The sequence below is a fragment of the Nomascus leucogenys genome, chromosome 3 (assembly GCF_006542625.1).
Source record: "Nomascus leucogenys isolate Asia chromosome 3, Asia_NLE_v1, whole genome shotgun sequence".
In the NCBI taxonomy this organism is placed as follows: Eukaryota; Metazoa; Chordata; class Mammalia; order Primates; family Hylobatidae; genus Nomascus; species Nomascus leucogenys.
Genome location: NC_044383.1, coordinates 29,774,097 through 29,794,963, shown reverse-complemented (window position 1 = coordinate 29,794,963; position 20,867 = coordinate 29,774,097). Strand labels below are relative to the sequence as shown.

At 47.0% G+C, this 20,867-nt stretch overlaps 2 protein-coding genes across 4 annotated transcripts in view; both read right to left on the bottom strand.

Annotated features, from left to right (window-relative positions):
* The window catches only part of SH3PXD2A (SH3 and PX domains 2A), a 257,237-nt gene extending 248,677 nt beyond the window's left edge, over positions 1-8,560 (bottom strand). For all 3 annotated transcript variants that reach the window (XM_030807435.1, XM_030807429.1, XM_030807433.1), the window contains exon 1: positions 8,067-8,560. In XM_030807435.1, the coding sequence (XP_030663295.1) occupies positions 8,067-8,138 (72 nt within the window). In that variant the 5' untranslated portion in view covers positions 8,139-8,560. The remainder of the gene's footprint in view (positions 1-8,066) is intronic.
* Positions 8,561-9,670: 1,110 nt separating this feature from the next.
* The window catches only part of STN1 (STN1 subunit of CST complex), a 67,758-nt gene continuing 56,561 nt past the window's right edge, over positions 9,671-20,867 (bottom strand). The window contains exons 11-13 of the transcript XR_004028772.1: positions 14,503-14,561; positions 13,096-13,249; positions 9,671-10,210 (exon numbers count right to left, since the gene is read on the bottom strand). The gene's annotated coding sequence lies outside the window, so the exon portion shown is untranslated. The remainder of the gene's footprint in view (positions 10,211-13,095; positions 13,250-14,502; positions 14,562-20,867) is intronic.

Genomic DNA, 20,867 nt, shown 5'->3' with positions numbered 1-20,867 from the left:
GAAGAAGTAGTTTGAAGCATTGCATTTATTTATTTGTTTTTAGAGACAGGGTCTTGCTGTCACCGAGGTTGGAATGCAGTGGCATAATCATAGCTCACTGCAGCCTCCAACACCTGGGCTCAAGTGATCTTCCCACTTCAGCCTCCCAGGTAGCTAGGACTACAGGTGTTCATCACCATGCCTAGCTTTTTAGAATTTTTTTTTTTTTGAGACAGGGTCTCACTCTGTCACCCAGGCTGGAGTGCAGCGGTGTGATCACAGTTCACTGCAGACTCAACCTCCTGGGCTCCAGCCATCCTCCCATCTCAGCCTGCTGAGTAACTGGAACTACAGGCACGTGCCTCCACACCTGGATTATTTTGCCTTATTTTAAATTTTTTTTGTAGAGATGGGGTCTTGCTACATTGTCCAGGCTGGTCTGAGCCCCTGGCCTCAAGTGATCCTCCCTGCTTTGGCCTTTTGAAGCACTGGGATTACAGGCATGAGCCACCATGCCCAGCTGAAGCACTGCATTTAAAACTAAAACAAGTTCAGGCCAGGCGCAGTGGCTCACACCTGTAATCCCAGCACTTTGGGAGGCTGAGGCGGGTGGATCACCTGAGGTCAGGAGTTCGAGACCAGCCTGGCCAACATGGCAAAACCCCATCTCTACTAAGAATACAAAAATTAGCTGGGAGTGGTGGTGCATGTCTGTAATCCCAGCTACTTGGGAGGCTGAGGCACGAGAATCGCTTGAACCTGGGAGGCGGAGGTTGCAGTGAACCAAGTTCGCACCACTGCACTCCAGCCTGGGTGACAGAGCGAGACCCTGTCTCAAAAAAATAAAACAATAAAATAAAATAAAATAAAAATAAAACAAGTTCAGAGAGATCCTGAAGTAGAAGGCAACATTAGTGTGGATGGTTCAGAAGACACAGACATGCTGGGCTCCCCTCAGACTGTGAGGTATTGGCCCCCAGACCCTATGAGGATAGGCGCATTCTCGCTCTTGCCACTGGGGGAGTATGGATGGAAATTACTCCACCTGAAACACTGCTGCATCAGGCCCTCCCATACAGGGCCCTATGCTAGTTAAGACCCAAAGCAGCTGACACCTCACTTCCTGCTGCTCCCTCTTCTCCTCCTCCTCCTCCTCAACCCTTCCTCTCCAAGAGCCCAGGTGCAGTCAACTTTTTATGGGGAAGCCAGACCCCTAGGAGTGAGAGCTGTAAACAGGAGGGGTGGGACCCAGCTGGCCAACTAAAGAGTCCCCCAGGTAGAGCTAGAAAAAGGTTCCAGTCCTTACCTAGCTCTGTTCCAGGCACCGTTGCAAAAACAGCCCTGGAGCCCACCAGGAGGACCTCAAAGTGACTATTTAGCTCCCTCTCCCTGCCACGCCCTTGGGAGAAAAGGAAGGTTCCAAGGCGTCTACAAAATAAACTGAATTCCCTCTGCAGCCATCGGAGGCTCTCAGAGCTGGCCCTGAGCTTTCCTGTCATCCTTCTCTCCCTCATCCACCCTTGGCTTTGCCCAGCTTTTCCTTGCACGTTCCACCTCCAGCACCTTTGCTTTTCCCTTTCTTGGAAGGTCCTTCCCCAGTTTTCCTATCTAAATCCTACTCTTTCCCAGCCAAATCCTAATTACACCTCAAGGTCCATCATGAAGCTGCCTTCTCCAGTCGGTCTTCCCTGGAAACTCCAGTTCACAGATTGCTCTCCCTCCTCTGAACAGCTTCAGGACTTAGTGACTGTGATAGCAAATACTTATGCTGAGCTCCATAAGGCGCCAGGTACTGGTCTAAGCTCTTTACAATTACAAACTCATTTCATCGTCATCATAACCCTAAAAGCTAGGTCCAACTTTCCCCATATATTCTTTTTTTTTTTTACTGATGAGGAAACTGAGGCTCAGAGACATAAGTAACTTGCACTGTATCCCACGGCAGTGAGTGGTGGGGCCAGGATATCCCAGTGCTCAGCCACGTGCACCCCTTATCCCCAGGTAGTGCTGCCTGGACTCGCTGGTTATTTTCTCTCTCACCAAGCCAGCTCTGATGGGAAAGAAGTGGCGCTCATAGATGTGGGTGTCAGAGACCAGGGTGAGAATCCCAGCCCTGCCACAGAATTACTCTGAGTAGAATGACACGAACCCTCCAAGCTTCAATTTCCCCATCTATAAAATGGGGATAAAAACACCTACCTAACCACATGGGGTTGTTATGAGGTTCAAGTAAAATCACCTCTAAAGGCATCTTCTGCATTGCCTGGCACATAGTAGGTACTTGTATGTTAGTTCTCCCTCTTCTTACGGGGTCTTGACAGCCTTGCTGGACTCTGACCAGCACCATGCACACAGCAAGGGCTCAGTCTCTGTGGCTGATGTGGTGACTTGCCTGGGGGTTACCCAGAGGCACAAGAGGGATCCTCCTGTGACCCCCATCCCCTTCACAGCTAGGCTCCTGACCTTCCATTCACCTGCCTGTCTGTGACTGGCTGCACTACAGGCAGCAGAAGCCCAGGCCAGGCAGGAAGTAGCACACTGCTCTGGGAATCCGCCTCTGGAAGCGCTGATCACTCTATTGGGCGCTTCCATTATTTTTGGCAATTGTCATGGCAGAGAACACCTCTGGCCCTCACTCAGAACCTATTTCCAAAGCCAGAATCTCCACCTCATTTCCCACACACACCCCTTGTCCTTCCTGTCCCCTGGGTCCCTATCCTAATCCACTATCCCTTTCCTGGATTCTCAGAACTCGAGAGGAGTAAGTGGGACTACCATGTGTATAACTCTATTATTTGTTTCATTTTGTTTAATTAAGAGGTAAAAGAGAACACAGTTGCCCGTTAGACTTTTTCTGGCCAAGAAATAGTCTGGTCAGTGACTCAGGCTAAGGCAATTAGAAGGCAATTTACAGGGAACTGCTGTGCAAACCCAAAGTCAGAAGTCCTAACGACACTTCCCTAATTCATAGCCTCCACGGTCAGTTAACTCATGCTGGCCCCGGAATATCTCTTTGGAAAATGCAGCAGCTGGGGCTTGTATTTCTGGGCTGGAATCGGTCTCCTCTGACATCAAATAGGTTTATTTTTCCCTTCTCTTCCCTTCCCCTCTGCCTGCCACCACACATGGTAATTTCTACCCTGGTTTGCCCCCAAAAAGCCCTCACTCAGCTCGACACAGGGTTGTGATAAATGGCTGGCTGTGCTCCCTGTTCCAACGGCCTTGAAGGATGTGGTTGGTTGTTCCATGAGCAGGGAGCCTTGTCAGACCCGTGAATCACCCCTCGATCACTTCCCTCCCTAGAGAAGAAACCGTTCCCATGTTTGTGCATGTGTAAGAGAGACAGAGGGACAGAGAGAGCAGGCAAGAGTGCTAACCCATGTGTGGTGCTGACCTTGGGGCTAGGATCCTATTTGACCTTGCCCTTACCCAGAGCAACCTCTTTCCTTCTCTCCTAACCTCTGTTTCTTCCCAGCTTACCAGAAAGCCACCACCAGATCCCAAGGCTCAGCTCCAGGAACCCCTCCAGGTCTGAACAGCTGCTCTGTGTTTATCTGTTCCTCTTGGAGGCTGGGTGCTTCCCATGGGGCGTGTAACCCACTTCCCCATCAGGCTGTGAAAAGCTGGGCCATCCTTCTTGCCTCAGTCTTTCCTTTTCTCTCAGATTCACCGATTGGGTCCTAAATCACCTGCAGTGCCTTGGTGATCAGGAACAGCAGATGGCAACTAGTATATAGTGCATGCCCATGGTGGGGTCAGGCACTGGGTAGACACTTTACCCCAAATTATCTCAGGCCAACTTCCCAAAAGCCCTGTGAAGTTATAGGTGAGGAAACTGAGGCTCGGAGTCACAGCCCAAGGTTGCGCAGCTAGGAAGTGCCACAGGTAGGATTCAAGCCTGATCTGCCCAACACCATACTCATTCCATAATGGAACTGGCCCTGAAAAAGACCCTTGCAGGCTGTGGCTGCACATTCTCATTCCTGTGGGGCTGGAGTCACAATCTAAGGGCTGAGAAAAAAAAAAAAGAAGAAGAAGAAGAAGGGCAGAGAAATGAATGCGTTTGGGGCCAATTCCTAAGCATGTAGCTCCCAGGACTAAGAATAAAATCTGGGATGATCTAAACAGAGGAAGAATGTATTATTTCCACAGGGTCACCCCTCAATTTATTACCCTAAGCATTACTGGGGACCAGATACCAGCCTGAAGTTGCTCTACTCCTTCTGCCTCACAGTGACCCACCTGCGTTGCCCACCACGAACTCACCTGCAGGGCACATGTTAGATGTCTCCACAGTGAGGCAGTCCTAAAGACAACCCTGCACTGCTCTGTCACCATGGAACAGGGCTGAGCCTGGCGTTCCTGCCCGGATTCTAATTGAAGAGAAGGGCCTCACCTTATATCCACATCCTCCTTTGGGGCTAACCTGACCTGCATTGCCCCAGATCTGCCCTGTGCTAGCTGCGAGACCCTAAGCAAGTTGGTGAATTGCTCCAAGTTGCAGTTAATTCATCTGTAAAACAGAATCCAAAAACCTACCCCACATTAGGGTACATTCAATGACCTGCAGGAATCACACGAAAACACGAGTGTTAAGTATGTTTCACCATCGATGGTAACTGCTAAACTGGCTATTATTTGCATTCCCTAAAGAGTCCTGCAGAGGATCAGGACATTCATGATTGGTATTTGCCTGAAATAAACAATCAGGAAATAAAACAACTGTAAAAGTACAATACCTCCCAAATCCAAATAGATATAATTTCTTCTTTGTTTTAGATAAACGAGCTTTTCTCCACCACCATATGAATTGATATATACCTATACCTGCCTGTGAGCACAAAGAATCTGGTGGACCTGAATTCAAATCTTTACTGAAAAACTTTCAAATGAAGGAATCTGCATTCTGCATCCAGCATCATCAGGACCATTTTCAAGACAAGCAGTCAGATGCCAAAGCCAGTTTACCTAGGGTCTCCCCAGGCACAGCTCAGAAAGCCAGGAAAGGAGCCTAGCTTCATGCCAGGGAGCCTGACCTTAGTAGCAGCTGCCTGCCCTTCTCAACCCCACCCCAAGCAGGGGCCTGGCAGAGAGGAAGGAAGCCAGGGCTGAGTGCCATCCACATGATGGAAGCTACTTGCGTGCCTTCATGAATGGACCGAAAGCACAGGACCCTTCGTGTTCAGGCAGCTCCCCCTCCCCATGTGGATGAGCAAACTCTTTGCAGAATGTCCTGAGAGAACCTTTGCAGTGTGTTCCCAGCACTCTGGAGCCAGCAGAGCTCCTCCTGCGTGGGCCCCAGGCCTCTCATCGGCTAGCTCTGGCTAACACGCACATCCCGTAAAACCTCTCTGCTCTGCAATTTACCAAACCACAGACTCGGAATTCACCAACAGCAGAGGAGAGGCTGGAAGGAGGCTTGCTCCTCCAGCGTAGAGGGTTTCCAGAACATAGGCGATGGGTGCAGCATGTCCTGCCAGCTGACCACACCAGAGGGCCTTACCCACAACACTTGAGCTTCTGGTGTGAGGTATCCACCGTGCAAGGGCCAGGAGAGGAAGAGGCTGCAGCCTCCCCCAACCCACTCCTCCTGCCCCTGTCTGTGCCACCAGGCCCTTTCTATTACTTTATTTCCCCCTTTCTATTATTGGATATGCTTATGTTACGTATTAATATATATACAATGCCCCAAATGGGTAGAAACTTTTTGACCACCAGTCATTTGTCCTCTTAGCCAAACCCAACCAGACTTAGGGTACATGCAATGAAAAAAACCCACATGGCGGGCAAAAGGCCAGTTAGACCGAGGTGCTGTGAGTAGCTGTTTTGCAAGTTACTTTACCCAATCTGGCTCTCCATTTCCTCATCTGTAAAATGAAGGAGTTGAGCCAGATGAGTCTTCGGGTCTCTGCCTGTTCCACAATTCCACACCATATAACACTTTCTCCTCTCAGTGTTTTCCAGAACCCTAGTTCAGAACTCTGTATGGCCCCATCTGTTCAGAGACATCACTCCCTGCCCCAAATATAATGTCATCGATTCTTACTCGGGAAGCGGAGATGTCCCGGGAAACACTTTGCCTGTAAAAAGGAAGGAAATGATCATTTCAAGGGAACTGGACAGGACTTCTTTTGTGTTTTCCACATAGAACAAGTTATTATCAATCTTAAAACCCAAAATCTTTCTTCCTTTTTGCCAGACCATTAATAGCTGCTTTTCAAAAATACTTTCTTAGTCAGAATCTCACCAATAATAAGCTACCATTTAATAAGAGCTTACTGCGTGCCAGGAACTGGGCTAAGTGCTTTACATAGATGATCTCATTTAATTCTCCCGACAAGTACATACTATTATTATCCTTACTTGAAATTGAGTAAACTGAGGCTGGGGGAGGTTTAAATAACTTGCCAAGGTGGCACAGCTAGTTAGTGGCTGCGTGCCAGGCTTTGAGCAAGACCGTTTAACTTCAGAGCCCCAGCACACAATCTTGCCTTTCAATCCTGTCTGCAGTGGGCCCCGGTTCTAGTTTGTTACCAGTGTGTCCTGCATCTGCAAACTTGGGCACCATCGGTGGGAGCTGAAATGTGATGTTTCATTTAAAATCCAGAGTTGGAAAGGGTCTCAGAGCAGAGAGTGCCATCTGTTGAATGCAGTGCCAAGCTCAACCGAGGACTACAAATGAGAACACTTAAAACTTAGCCTGCAACATTTGAGAAAAATAAACCCTGGGATATACAAAGGGACATCTGTCCACAGCAGAGCAGGTTGACCACTTGGTGACCCAAGCCCTCCAAAAAGAGCTTTCTTGTAACAGCATTAGAAGATGCTTGCTGGACCAGATGACACAAAACAACTCTCTAAGGGTGTCGGGGACTGGACCCGACAGGCACCCACCTCCCTGCCTAGTCAGGAACCTGCCTCCACATTTACCTCCTCCCCATATGAGCCCAGCCGCATTTGCTCAGCTGTAAAGAAACTCAAAGCTCAGAGCTACACTGGTGACAAAGGCAAAAAGAGTAGCCCGAGGCTGACATTGCCACAAACCCCAGTCCCTTTGCAACAGTGGAAGAAAAGGCACTTCAGAGATCAATGTGCAATCCAGGGCAGCAACCAGCGTCTGTTTTAACTGTTAAGATTAATGCTTTGAGCGCTGGAACTGCTCCTCTAAATACACAATTTGCAAATAACATGCAGTCCTCTGTGCTTGGGTCTCTTCTATCTCAAGTACAGGAGCACAGACGCTCAGAGGGGTCAAGGACACCGTGTTTACTTCCTAAGGTATGAGGGATGGGAAGACAGGACCGGCTGAGATGAAAGGGGAACTGTCACATAGGCTCCGGAGCTGGCGCAGTCAACCTTAACCCCGTCTCATTAAAGTTTGGGGGAGGAAGGGGGAGGGGCGGTTCCTCGGAGACCGCAGCAAACATTCGCCTCCTCGTGTCTGGAGATGGAGCATCACTTAAGAGGAAATGAACCCGGTTAAGGGTCACGTCCAGAGGAGGGATAAAAGGAAAAGCCACAATTCTCCTCACACCGACGGACACAATGGCTTTAAGAGGGAAATCAAAGCTCAGCGCGGAGGGTGGAGGTTGGGCAAGGGGGCGGCGGCTTCCTTCTGCCCCCAGCCCCAGGCCTAGGAAGGCAGAGACAGAGCTGGCGTGGGAGGCAGGGCGCGAGGCTTCCCTCCCCAGGGCGAGCTCTGAAAGCATCTCGGGCTGTGTGAGCGTGAGCGCCCAGGGCCCCTGGGGAGGGCCGACGAGATGCGCTTTCCCGACGGGGCTGCTCTGCTAGGGGTTGACGAAAGCTCCCCCCGCCATCCATCAAAGGCGGACAGATGACTTCACCGTTGTAACAGACAAGGGCAGCCACTTGCCAATTCCAATGCCAAAAAAAGAAACTGGGGAGGGGGAAGGAGGGACAGAAGAGGCTTCCCTGGAGATCACAGCCCTGCGAAGAAACTCCACCGCTGCTGGCTGCCCAGTGAGCGCTTAGCTTCGGGACCTCACAGCTGGGAGGGGCGAGGGGCCATCCGGGGCCCTCCTGGGACCTCGGGCCAACCCCGCAGGGTCGGCGGGGGCTGTACTCACGTAGTGCTTGGAGGGGTTCCTCCGCTTCTCCACGTCCACCACGGTGGCATCCTGCACGCAGTAGGCGAGCATCTTCCCCCACAAAGCGAGTGGCGCCCCCTGCGGCGTCACCTTCTCATCCCGGCCGGGCTCCGGCTCCTTCTCCAGCTGCCCGGGTCCCGGGGCCGCCCGCCACCCCGGCCCGGCGCGCCGAACGCTGCCCGGACTCCCGGCGCCCACAGGTCCGGGCCCAGGGACGGGGGAGGGTCCTGGAGGGAGCGCGGGGTCCGTGCGCCCCGGGGGGCTCCCCGCCGGCCTGCCGCGCGCCCCTTCACTCCCGCGCGGCCGCCGCGCTGCGCTCGCCCGCTCGTTCTCTCAGCCGCCCGGTGGGTCCGGCGGGAACTGGCGGAGCAGAGGAGGGGCGGGGGTGTGTCCCGCCGGCGAGGGGACGGGGCGGGGGCCCCGGAGCCTGCTGTCAGCGTCCTGGGGAGGGGCCGGCGGCTCCCTTTCGCCGCTCTCCGGCTTGGGCTCCAGGGGGATCGGCGCTGGCGGAGGCTGTGGGCGCAGGAGGCGGAGGCAGGGCCTGGCAGGCAGGGAAGGGAAGGGAGGGAGGGGAGCGAGGGGAAGCGCGCGGGGAGGGGCTCCGGGCCGGGGGAGGGGCTCGGGGCGACGGGGAGGGGGCTGCAGCCCGGCCCCAGTGGCAGGGGCGGGCCGACGAGCCCCCACCCGAGCCCAGCGCGCAGCCAGCGGCCTGGCGCGGCACCGGGCTGGTTCGCCGGGCACAAAAACTCAGGGTGGCTTCGGGGGGAGAGGGAGCGGGGAAAGCGAGCCCAGCGCGACCCCATCCTGGCTTTCCACCTCGGAGCGGATTTGTGCCTTTTTGTCCCCACTTTTATGTCCCCCTACCACTTCCACCCCCAGATCTCCTTAATGAGAAGTAGTTTATTACCCGGCTGTTACTGCCCAGGCCCCCGAGGAGGAGATGGGAATGGGGGAAAAGCCAGCTTTAAATCCTTCAAGCTAGAGCCTCTTTGGACGAACCACCTGACCCTCTGCAGGTCATAAAGGGTGAATTCTCCCCGGAAATGTGATCGATTCGTTGCCTGAGTCGTCCATCGATCTGGGCTTGTGTAACTACCCTGTGCCATCATTTACCAATGACAAAGTTACAGACTCTGCATAACATCACTGCCTTAAGCCCAGGGCTCCCCTGGGCACCCTCCCCAGGCTGGCGACAGGGAAAGGAGCATACAATGGTGGGAAAACCCACCCGGTTGGAGGCCAGCTCACCATGAGCCCCAGGCTCTGGTATTCTCACCCCTCCCTCTAGTCTGGAAAACCCACTTTCCAAGCCACTTGTCCATGGTCCCTGGACTTGGAGCACAGTTACTACTTAATTCATTGTAGCTTCCCCACTTCTAGTTCAACATTTTTTTCCCATTCTGCTTTCAAACATTTAAAGGGTAGTGTTTTCACAACTACTCCAGTTGTTTCACAATCACAATCAAGCTTTGTGACTGTGGACCAATGTGAAACATCTGAAATGAGGACAAATAATTTTATGACCTAATTGCATTAATACTTTCTTCTGTGCGTTCTGTAGACTGTCAGAACCCAGGCACAGATCTAAGGCTTTATTTATTCACATATTTGCTCCGTACAGAGTAACCCACTCTTCCTCCAACCTTCCTGGGGAAGGGCACCAGGATACCAAACGATGGCACAGGGCAAAGAAAAAAAGATTGATGGGCCTAGGGGGCTCAGACTGTGAGAGCTCTTGGCACCAGGCCAGAGCTTCTTGGTCAGAGAAGATGACAGAAAACCTTTGTGAATGTTGGAGCAGGAGTCCTGGGGGAAGATGCACCTGGTAATGTTGCTCAGTTTATGGGAAAATGGGAGGACAGGGCACTACCTCCATGAGCAAGGATTATTCCCTGAAAGGATGAGAGGTAGACCTGGAACGGGCCCTCCACATTGAGCTCCCGAACGTGGGAGGGTGCTGGCCAGCTCCAGGTCCTCTCTGATGATGGATCAAGACAGCCTGTGAGTTTGTGAGGAAGAGATTCATCATGGCTCTCGGATAACTCATCTTCTGTGGATGGCAAAGTCTTCTTGAAGGGCTAATAAAGCCTGAGAAGCCACCAGTGAGGGGAGCTGGTGTTTAGCTGTCGTGGGGGGAAGAAGAGGAAGGGGTTTAGTTTGACTTGGGTCCCCTTGTGAATCAAAGCAGTCAGCTCACCTAAAACAGCACTAGTGGTTTCCTTATTACCCTTCTTTCGGACCCAGATCCACAATGAACACACCAAGCACAATAAATTTGTAGGCGAGAGGGCCCAGTTCTTCCCCACTTCTTCCCCACTTCCTAGTGGCCTATAAGGTGGTAGCCTTTCTCCTGCCTAAGAAACTCCCTGAAACTTAACATTTTATAAATTCAGGCCTTTAAGCCTGACTTGAGCATACTCCCAACTTCCCCCTTTGCTCCATAATTATCTTTATTGGAGGGAGCAACTGAGTGCTCCCCACTCAACCCCATGGTGCCAAGATCTGGGCAGAAGTTATTTCTACCTGTGGGAGAAAAATGTCTTTTCTGTACTGGGGCCGTATGTCCAAGGGGATTTAAGTATGAAATGGTGCAGGCTATCTCTTCTCTGGATACATTTCAACCTCATGCAGATTTATTTCCCACAGTTCCTTGGGAATTCCTTTCTGTTCAATACACATTTATTGAATGCCTCACATGTGCCTGGCAATCCCCCAAAAATGACAGAGACTGGGGGAAGTTTCCTTGGAAACAGGGACTGTGCAGATCATTCATTAAATACCCCAACTATGCGTGGCACACAGTAGGTATATAGGATGGCCTGTGTTGAAAACATCCACTCAAAGAGCTAGTGCTAGAAAGGATTAGAGAAACCCCAATTTTGCCACCTCCACCCATGAACTGGAGATGACTCCAACCCAAGGACATTGTGTGAGTTAAAAATGGAAAAATATAATTGCAAAATTTTTTTTTTAAGTTTAGGATAAGTAAGGGAAAGAGAAGCCAACATAAAGATGCAAACTGATACCTGAAAATCTGATTTTCCAAAACAGGTAATTGTAGAATGCTTAGAATCAAAGAACTTTCCAGCTAGACGGGACAAGAGAGGTTATTTATTTCTCTTATTTTACAGAGGAGCAAACCAAGGCCAAGAAAAACTAAGCAAGTTGCTTGATGCCACATAGCCAGTTAGTCCCAAAACAGCTGTCTTTCCCCTCCACGTTTATGTGCCTATACTAGGGCAAGAAGAGCTTGTTTAAAGAGCACACTTAGCACACCTGCAGGTCTAGAATGTTGCATTCACTCAAACCCTGGAGTCCCTGGTTCCAGTTCTCCATTCACACAAGCATACGAACTCGTGATGCCTGGACTTCTCAATAAAGAGGACTGTACACTCCTCTAGATAGAGGCCGTGTGTGTCTCCATGATCCTCTGTGTGCGTGCGAATTCCATCAGCTCCCCTAAAGCAGAACCCGCCCTACCTCCTCTCCCGTGTAGGGTCTTTGTGACCACCCCAAAGAAGACAACATGCAGGAAAGTACTGGAAACCACAGCATGCTATATGAAAGCACAGGAGAACCTTCTCTTCCTCTTCAGAAATTGAATGACAATCGCTAATCATACATTTGTTTACTAGTCATACATCACCCTACGACAGCTCAGCCCTCACTATATTGAACCTTATTTATATCTTCTATTGTTATTTAACTTTCCTATGCTTTAGGTTGTGCCTTCTAAACCAGTAAGAAGCCTTTGAAGGCCTTGAGGACCATGCACTTAGACTTGGACACTACCCTTTCCCTCCCCACCCCCATCATCCAGCACCTCTGCCACCTGCCACCTGCCACCCACACCTGTCCACCCAGTGCAGAGCTTTATACATGCCAGGCCCTCAGTAAATGGTTGTCTTTTTAAATTACTGGGATCTCAGCAAATATTTGTAGATACTGCTGGGGCTAAGTGATGCCTAAAAAGAATTGGAGGATAGAGTCTCAGAGCAGGAATTATCCAACCTGGGTTCTGGTCCTGGCTTAACCACAAACCAGCCTGTGACTCTGAAGTTCTTTCCCACGTCTGGGTCTCTGGTGCTCTTTCTGGCCCTTTCCATGCTGTACAATGGTGGATAATAAACTGAGGTCTAGCCAGAGTCTCCCCCAGAGTTGTGTAAAATTGAGTGAAATTTGGGGCCCTCTTCTGGCCAAAGTGGTTTTAGCACTTTTACCTCCTGCCACAGGGACAGGCAGGAGGGCCTGGGACGAATAACCTGCCATTCTACAGACTGTAAGCAGTCCAGCACTCATGCTTCTCTCTCTGCTTCTTCTCATCCTCCTCCTCCTTTTTCTTCTCCCTCACTCCCTTTCTCTCTCAAATCAGCCCTGATATATTTATTGACTTATGTTTGGGGAGTGTCTTGAGGATGGTCCCGCCTGAATGTGGAGCAGACAGCAAGGCCAACTGCGCAGCGAAGTAAATTGCTTGTCAGGCTTCTCCTCTCCTTGCTGGGGAACAGGACCAGGATGTGGCCCCAGAACTGCCCCACCACCCAGCCCCACTGTTCACAAATTTTAGCCATACTAACAGGCCCCTCCTGTTGCCAAACCACCAGATGGTGGAAGCCGCCTCTGTCTGACACCCGGCACGGTAAGTTCATCAGCGAAATCTCAACATGCTTCTTTACATGGTCCCTTGAGAGTCTCACTCTCCTGTCTTAGCCTGGATTCTGGTGAGGGTCCGTGTGCAGCAGAAGGTTTTGATAGAACCACTTGAAATTCCAGCCTTAGCAAGTGGCCATGCCCCTGGAATACCAGAGGGAAATCTGGGAACTTGCACAGCCAAAGAGGCCAAGGACATAATTAGATTCACAGAGGAAAACAGTATTATTCCATAACTCCAGGCTGCATCCCTAACCCTGACCAGACATCTGGCCCCCAAACTAGTGCATTGTGTTTTAAGACCTTCAGGAATGAGTGTGGATGGTTTCATACAGTCTATCTCAACAATTGAACATACCTTGACGTGTATTCCTGGCTGGGAGGGGGTTGCCAGCATCATCTGGGTATAAAAGATCAGCCTTTATAGTTCTGTTTTAGTGACAAACCACCACAGATTTTCTTTTTCAAAATCCCCTGGATTTTCCAGAATCCAGCAAAACCTGAGTTGGCCTCTGGAAGACAAAAAGAACAGAAAAGAAAAATACCATGGGGAATTCAAAGGCAGTTTCTTTAAAAATAGCCTGAAGCCACAAATAACCAAAAATATGAGTCTGGTTTTGGTTTTATCCTCTTTTTTTTTTCAGTTCTCTATTCAGAAATGGCATAGAAATTACTGTTCTTTGTCCTGTTTGAATCCACACGTGTCTTTCAGGTGAAAGATTCAAGACTCTCAAGTCCAGCTTCAGCTCAAGCCCTGCCCTATCTAAAGCAGAAGATAGCCCCCTAGTTGGTTCTTTTCTTACCCAATGGGTGAGAGACAGAAAGCCTTAGCAGGCTGGGTTTTGCCTACATGGGTGAATCTGGCTGGGATTTGGATGGTCATCAACAAGGTATTGCCCTAGGCAGATTGCTATGATGTTACCTCCTAACATATGAACAGTGTATGTCTTAGTTAAGACTTGTTGGTTTACAAATACTAAAAATTGAGCTAAGTTAGCTTGGAAAGGGGGAGGGGGCTTATTTCCAATATATAGTAGTGTCTCATGGAATCCACACACATCCTGGCTTCTTGAAGTAGTAGAACCAGGAAGTATCAAATCTTCAAGAACATGAGCAATAATAATTTTCTTCATCTCTTATCTCTGCTTAGCACTGTGTGCCTGATTTACTTGTTTGACTGCAGACTTTTCCCCGTTTCTTCACTCATGTAGCAGGAGCCCCCCACAACACATAAGTGTCTGCAAGTCTCTCAATTCCAGACACGCCTAAAGACTCACTGGCTGCCTCTGGAGTCCAGTTCCCCCAGTTTGCTGGGGAAAAAGAATCTGATTGGCCCAGCTTGGGTCATGCATCCACCCTGTCCAGTCAATTACCATGGGCTGGAGTTCTGTGAATTTGATCATAAAGCAACATATTTGTTTAGGGAATCAATTCTAAGAATGAGGGCCACATTGGGGCCCCTTCAAGTTACTATTCTTTAAATATTTATTCAGCATTAATTTAATGAAGCCTGGGAGAAATAAGTGTTCTATTAAGTGTGTGCCTCTTCCTGTACACTTAAAGTAAGACATTTATTTATTTGTTTTTGAAAGCTAAAACAGTTTTATTGGATAGTCTAAAGTGGATTATGTATTGCTACCAATTCATGTCAAGACCAGTTCTTATACAATAGTGATCTTTGTAAATACCTGTGTACTCAAGAAATAATAGTAGTCCTAAATTTGTGCTCAGATGTGAATAATAGCACACTTGTAAGTTGACTTACAATTCTGAAATGATGCTTCATCAGACAGGGTTCCTATATCAAAGACAAGAGTGATGAGCCTGGAAGGGAATAAATAAGGGACAATGACGCAAACATTAGCAGTATTGGTGAGTCATTACCATCCCCCAGGCTGACCAGTCCAAGGAGAGTTGGAATCATGGAGGAGAGATTATCTGGAGGAGCTATAGTTTTGGGGGATGCAAAGACTTAGGATGGGGTGGGTGGGTGTGGTTAGCATCTAAGAATGAGTTTCTCCTTAAATTTCAATGTAAAATAAGGCATTTATTACACGGACTGAAAACAATGTTTTCTGAATCGTTTTTTACTTCATGGTTTTTCACACCTGGATAATGTTACTCACTTGCTTACCATAGATAGATGCAACTTACATGAATACAGCTTCAAAGTCTTTTAAAAGATATCTTAAGGGTTTTTGTTTGTTTGTTTTTACTTTCATGGAGGTGAGATGTTTCCTGCATTTTTGGAGTTATTGCTTTTTATTTTTTATTTGTATTTTTTGCAGGGGAGAGGAATCAGTTTTCTGAACAGTTAACTTCTTGGGAGGCATATTAACAGGTTTGAACTTACTTAAAATGAATCATTCCTTCCAAGTAAGCAGCACTAGCCCATGCATTTTTGCACATTGGCCTTGCAGCTGAGGTGATTGCTGCTGATTTAAAGGGCTATTTGGGGCAGGGGTCAGAGCTGATGGTCCAGGTCAGTCTACAAGTACAAAGCATCCTGCACATGCACACTCCAAGAATACTCCCTGGAGCAGGGCATAGTCACACACACTTGGACTCCCAGCCACTCCAAAGGCTGAGGCACGAGGATTGCTTGAGCCCAAGAGGTTGAAGCTGTAGTGTGCTATCATCGCGCCTGTGAATAGCCACTGCACTCTAGCCTGGGCAACACAGAGAGATCTCATCTCTCAAAATTAAAATAAATTTAAAAAAGGAAACTCCCTGGAGATGAGAGGTGTTTGTGAGGAAAGATTTTATATTTCCACTTAAGAGTGTTGTTTACTGTTTTGTGCCAGGAGACCCTTGGAAAAATCCCTGTCTTTTGGGCCAAGACTCTTGGCCATTTGTCTATCTTGCGTAACTCATGAGGGGTGGCCACTGCTCAGAAGTTTAGAATCGAAATAGAAAAATCTTGTCGATGGAGAGCCAAGAAACCATGTAGACAATGTCTGATTATTAATTAATGATTTTACTAAAACTTAAGAATGCAAACTCTGTAAGTACAGAGATGTTGGCCTGGTTTGCTCATCTGGCACACCCCCAAGTGCTGAGAACAATGTCGGACACATAGCCAGTTTTCACTCAATGTTTGTTAAATGAATGAATGACTGAAATAGGACATAAAGATAATTATTGAAAAACCTTTCAAATGAAATCTGACTCTTAGAGTTCTGAATCTTTTGCTCATTGCTGTATAAAAAGCACCAATAAGCCGGCTGCGGTGGCTCATGTCTGTAATCCCAGCCCTTTAGGAGGCTGAGTCGGGCAGATCACTTGAGCTCACGAGTTCGAGACTAGCCTGGCCAACATGGTGAAACCCCGTCTCTACTAAAAATACAAAAACTAGCTGGGCATGGTGGTGGGTGCCTGTAATCCCAGCCACCTGGGAGGCTGTGGAAGGAGAATTGCTTGAACCCGGGAGGCGGAGGTTGCAGTGAGCCAAGATCGTACCACTTCACTCTAGTGTGGGTGACAGAGAGAAACTCCATCTCAAAAAAAAAAAAAAGAAAAGAAAAAGAAAAAAATGTGCCAATTAATTACTTCTAGATTCTGTAAGGAGAAGAGAGTGTCTCCTGATCTCCTCTCAAATTTCTGCAGCACCAATGTATTATTTCACCAATTACAGAGACAGAGGTACATGTGTGGAACTCAAGCCACCTGCTATCATACTTCCAGTTTATTTAACACAGTGGTGTTTTTGCAGGCCTTGTGGATTGATACCGCAGGGAACTGACCTAGCTTTGTCCAGTTCTGATGAGTAGTGCTCCAGAAGAAATACAGGGAGCCTCAGGAACACAGAGCAGAGGCCCCATCCTAGGCCGAGGGCAGGAAAGACTCCCAGTAGACACTGACCAGCAGCATGGAGGATGAGCATGCTGCCCCTCTCCTCTTGTTGGATGTTAAGGGTGGGCTGAAAGTCCCAACCCTCTAATCCTGCCTTGGTCTTGCCAGTGACCAGCCCCTATCCTGAAGCTACCCAGAGTTACTGGCCACCAGTCAACTCATTTGCCTACAAAAGGACACATCACTTTGAAGATACCAAATATTTTAGGAGTTTTATGTCAAGAACAGAGGACTAAGGCCAAATATACTTCACAATATCACAAATGTTATATTCACACAACAGAACACTATATACCCATGACAAAGACAAAACTACTGCTTCATGCAACACACTGGATGAAGCTCACAGACACAATATTGTACCAAAAATAAAAGACACACTCAAAGGGTACGTACTATGTGATTCCACCTATATAAAGTTCAAGACAGACAAAATTAATTGATGGTGCTAGAGGTCAGGACAGTGGTTGCCTCTGAGAGGTATGAGCTAGGAGGGGCACAGAGACTACGGTGCTGGAAACGGTCTCCACCTTGATCTGGGTGGAGGTTTTGAGCTGGGCACTGGAGTTGTGTATTCAATGTATGGATGTGATACCTCAATAAAAAAGAAAAGAATGAATGAAGTAAAACTAAACAAATCAGCAAGGATAAACCTCTTAGATTCTGGTGAGTAAAAACAATGCAAGCTGCAGAAAGATATGGACAGTATACCGTTTATGTAAATGTTAAACATAAAGAACAATACTATACATAATATAAATATTTTAGAGATACATACATCTGTGGTAAAAGTATTAAGATGAACAGGAAAAGCTGGCATGGCAGTGAGCACCTGTAATTCCAGCTACTCAGGATTGCTTGAGTTCTGGAATTCGAGACCAGCCTGGCCAATATAGTGAGATCCTGTTTCAAAAAATGAAATAAAATTGGCCAGGCACGGTGGCTCATGCCTGTAATCCTAGCACTTTGGGAGGCCGAGGCAGGTGGATCATGAGGTCAGGAGTTCGAGACCATCCTGGCCAACATGGTGAAACTCCGTCTCTACTAAAAATACAAAAATTAGCTGGGCGTGGTGGTGTGTGCCTGTAATCCCAGCTACTTGGGAGTCTGAGGCAGGAGAATTGCTTGAACCTGGGAGGCGGAGGTTGCAGTGAGCTGAGATCACGACACTGCCCTCCACCGTGGCTACAGAGTGAGACTCCGTCTCCAAAAAAGAAATAAATAAAATAAAATGGACATGAAGGACAAACACCAACTTTAAGGTAGTGCTTTCCCCTGGTCAGAGGGGACAACCGGAGAATTCTGTAATTATAGTATTATATGTCCTTTTAAAAAAGGAATTGAATTTGGTAAAACGTTAATATTTACTGTTAAATATTAGCATTATTTAAAATTGTTAAAACTGGGTGGTGAGAACTTATTTTTTGTATTGCTATCTGTACTACGAAGTGTTTGAAATATTCATAATTTTAAAATAATTTATTATTAATAAAAATATAAAATCAATTGGTGGGAACAATTTTGTAAGTGTAGAAATCCGAAGTGGGTGGTTATGGATGTCAGTTTTATGTTAGTGTCAGCAGTTAATTTCCATATTCTATTTTAGGTTCACAGCATCAAGGAAGTGGACTCCCACAAAAGTCCTTGCAAATAGCAAGAATCTTTAAGCAACTTGCTTTGCAGTCTTCTGACACTCGACATTGAACTTATACAGAAGCTTGAAAAAATAGTAATAAAAATTTTCTCTTTCAGAGTTTTATTAGTAATAATGTCTAACAACTGCTCACATTCTCACATTGATTCCATTTCAAGGGAGTCAATGAAGGATTCCCTCTGCTAGTTTTTACCTTCATTGTTTAGGGAAAAAATACCTTTCAGATATACTTTGTTGCCTTATGAGACATCCAATTATGCCATTTTAAAAATTGGGTATCTTAGAGTTATAATGTGTCAGATAGCTTGCAAAATTTCAAATCAGAATTATTACTTTTTAATATGGAATCCAGTCGGTCGCAGTGGCTCACGCCTGTAACCTCAGCACTTTGGGAGGCCAAGGTGGGTGGATTGCTTGAGTCCAGGAGTTCAAGACCACCCTAGGCAACATGGTGAAGTCCCGTCTTTACAAAAAATACAAAAATTAGCCAGGCGTGGTGGTGCATGCCTGTAGTCCCAGCTACTAGGGAGGCTGAGCTGGGAGGATCCCTTGAGTCCGGGAGGTGGGGGTGCAGTGAGTCGTGATGGTCCCACTGCAATCGAGCCTGGGTGACGCAGCAAGACCCTGTCTCCAAAAAAAAGAAGTCAACATCTGCAGAAGAAAATTAAAAAGAAAATAAAAATAATACGGAGTCCAGACTTAGCTTTGATTTTGTCACCAACATTTTAACTTAAGTTGTTAATACAATAAAATTTCAATACTGCAACTTTGGCTGGCTTCGGTTTGTAAAACTATCAGCTGAAGCATTCAATTTAAATTTAACTCATTTAAATAGTAGAAAAACTTAGCTAATAAAAGGGTATTTTTTAAACCAGATAGTGAATAATTTCTTATAGTAATTTCTTTCCTCATTTGAAATGGCCATACCAGCATGTTGGTTTGGCCTGAAAAGTAAAGTTAATTGTGGATCTCGCTGCCCATATTATTAATATTACAATAACCCTAAAACACCTGAAGGGTCTGCAGTGTGAAGACTGCACCTCAGCATCATTGAAATGCCATATCCAATGCATTTTAAAATGTAATCTTCTTTCACAATGGCTAATGCTTAATGTGTGTATTATACAATGTGCTTTAACCCTGCTTGGCACAGGCACAACTAAAGAGAAGTCACTACTCCCTTACTTTCTTCCCTCCTTCTTTTCTCACCATTTGAACATCACCACTACATTTTTGCCAACATTTCAGGGTGTGGTAAAAAACATCTTCTTCTTAATAGCTTTTGTGAATGCATAGTGGCAGGAGAGTAGAGTGGGGAAACGTGTGGGCTCTGGCTTCAGACTGTCTGGGTTTGAATTCCTGCTATCTTGGCAAGTTGTTTAAACTTTCTAAACTTCAGTCTCTTGTCTATAAAATGAAGATAATAAAACTTCCCTTATGGGCTGACTGCCAGGTGAACATGAGGTAATCATGCCAAATGGTCAACACAGTGTAGGCACATGAGGAATCCTCAGTAGATGTTAGCCATTATTATTATTATTCTTTACGAAAATAAGTACTAGTTGTTCTCTGCTTTTTCTGAATTGTAAAGATTGAACATGAATCTTCAATCATCAAGTTGGAATCGTTCATTCACTCAACAACTATTAAATGCCTAGTCTGTGAATATGGTAGACCAGAACCCCACTCTCGGGGAGCTTGCATTTCCAGTGAGATTTGTGCATTTGCGTATTCTTCTCTGGGCTGAATGATCAGGCAGTGGTTCTTGTTGCTCTTTCACAACAGCATGCTCATTCAATGTTCTTATTGCCCTGAGACTATTGAGTCCTCTTAATAATAGCTTCAAGCCTATGGAACACAGAGAGACCTCACCGCTACAAAAAATAGAAAAATTGGCTGGGCATGGTGGTGCACACCTGTGGTCCTAGCTGCTCGGGAGGCTGAAGCAGGAGGATCACTTGAGCCCAGGAGTTCCAGGCTGCAGTGAGCTATGATTGTGCCATGTACTCCAGGCTGGGTGACACAGCAAGACCCTGTCTATAAAAAAAATTATATATATAATAATAACAATAATAGTTTGAGGTTTCCTAAGGTTTTTCTTAGTAGTATTTTCTTCTCCTTCATGTGCAATGTGTTATTTTTGCACAGCACTCTAAGTGCATTTTCATCCCAGGCTTCTTTACATATATATTTTTAAAAATATTAAGCTGTTCATTTTCCATGGATAGAAACAGAAAGCCTTGTTTCGATGCTCCATTGTGTTTAGTCTAAAATGGCACTGCAACTTGGCAGCGTGTATAAAACTAATTTGCATATTTTACTACACAAAACATTGAGGACTTGAGTAATTTTTATTGCCATGAAAAGTGACTTACACAGAGGTTCACAGAGGCCAGGCAATAAGAAAAAAAAAGGTGGAACAATTCAATATCATCATTCTCTTCTCTTTGAGTGGCTTTGCACGAGCATTTCTGGAACATTGCTTCATAAGCTATTGTCACTGAGACTGATATTTTGAAGAGCTGGCCCGAGGTAGAGATATTTGCTATTTTGTTCTTGATCAAACTCATCATACCCATCATTACATTTTCTTCTTAAATGTCCAATTTCTCACCCAGAGAAAG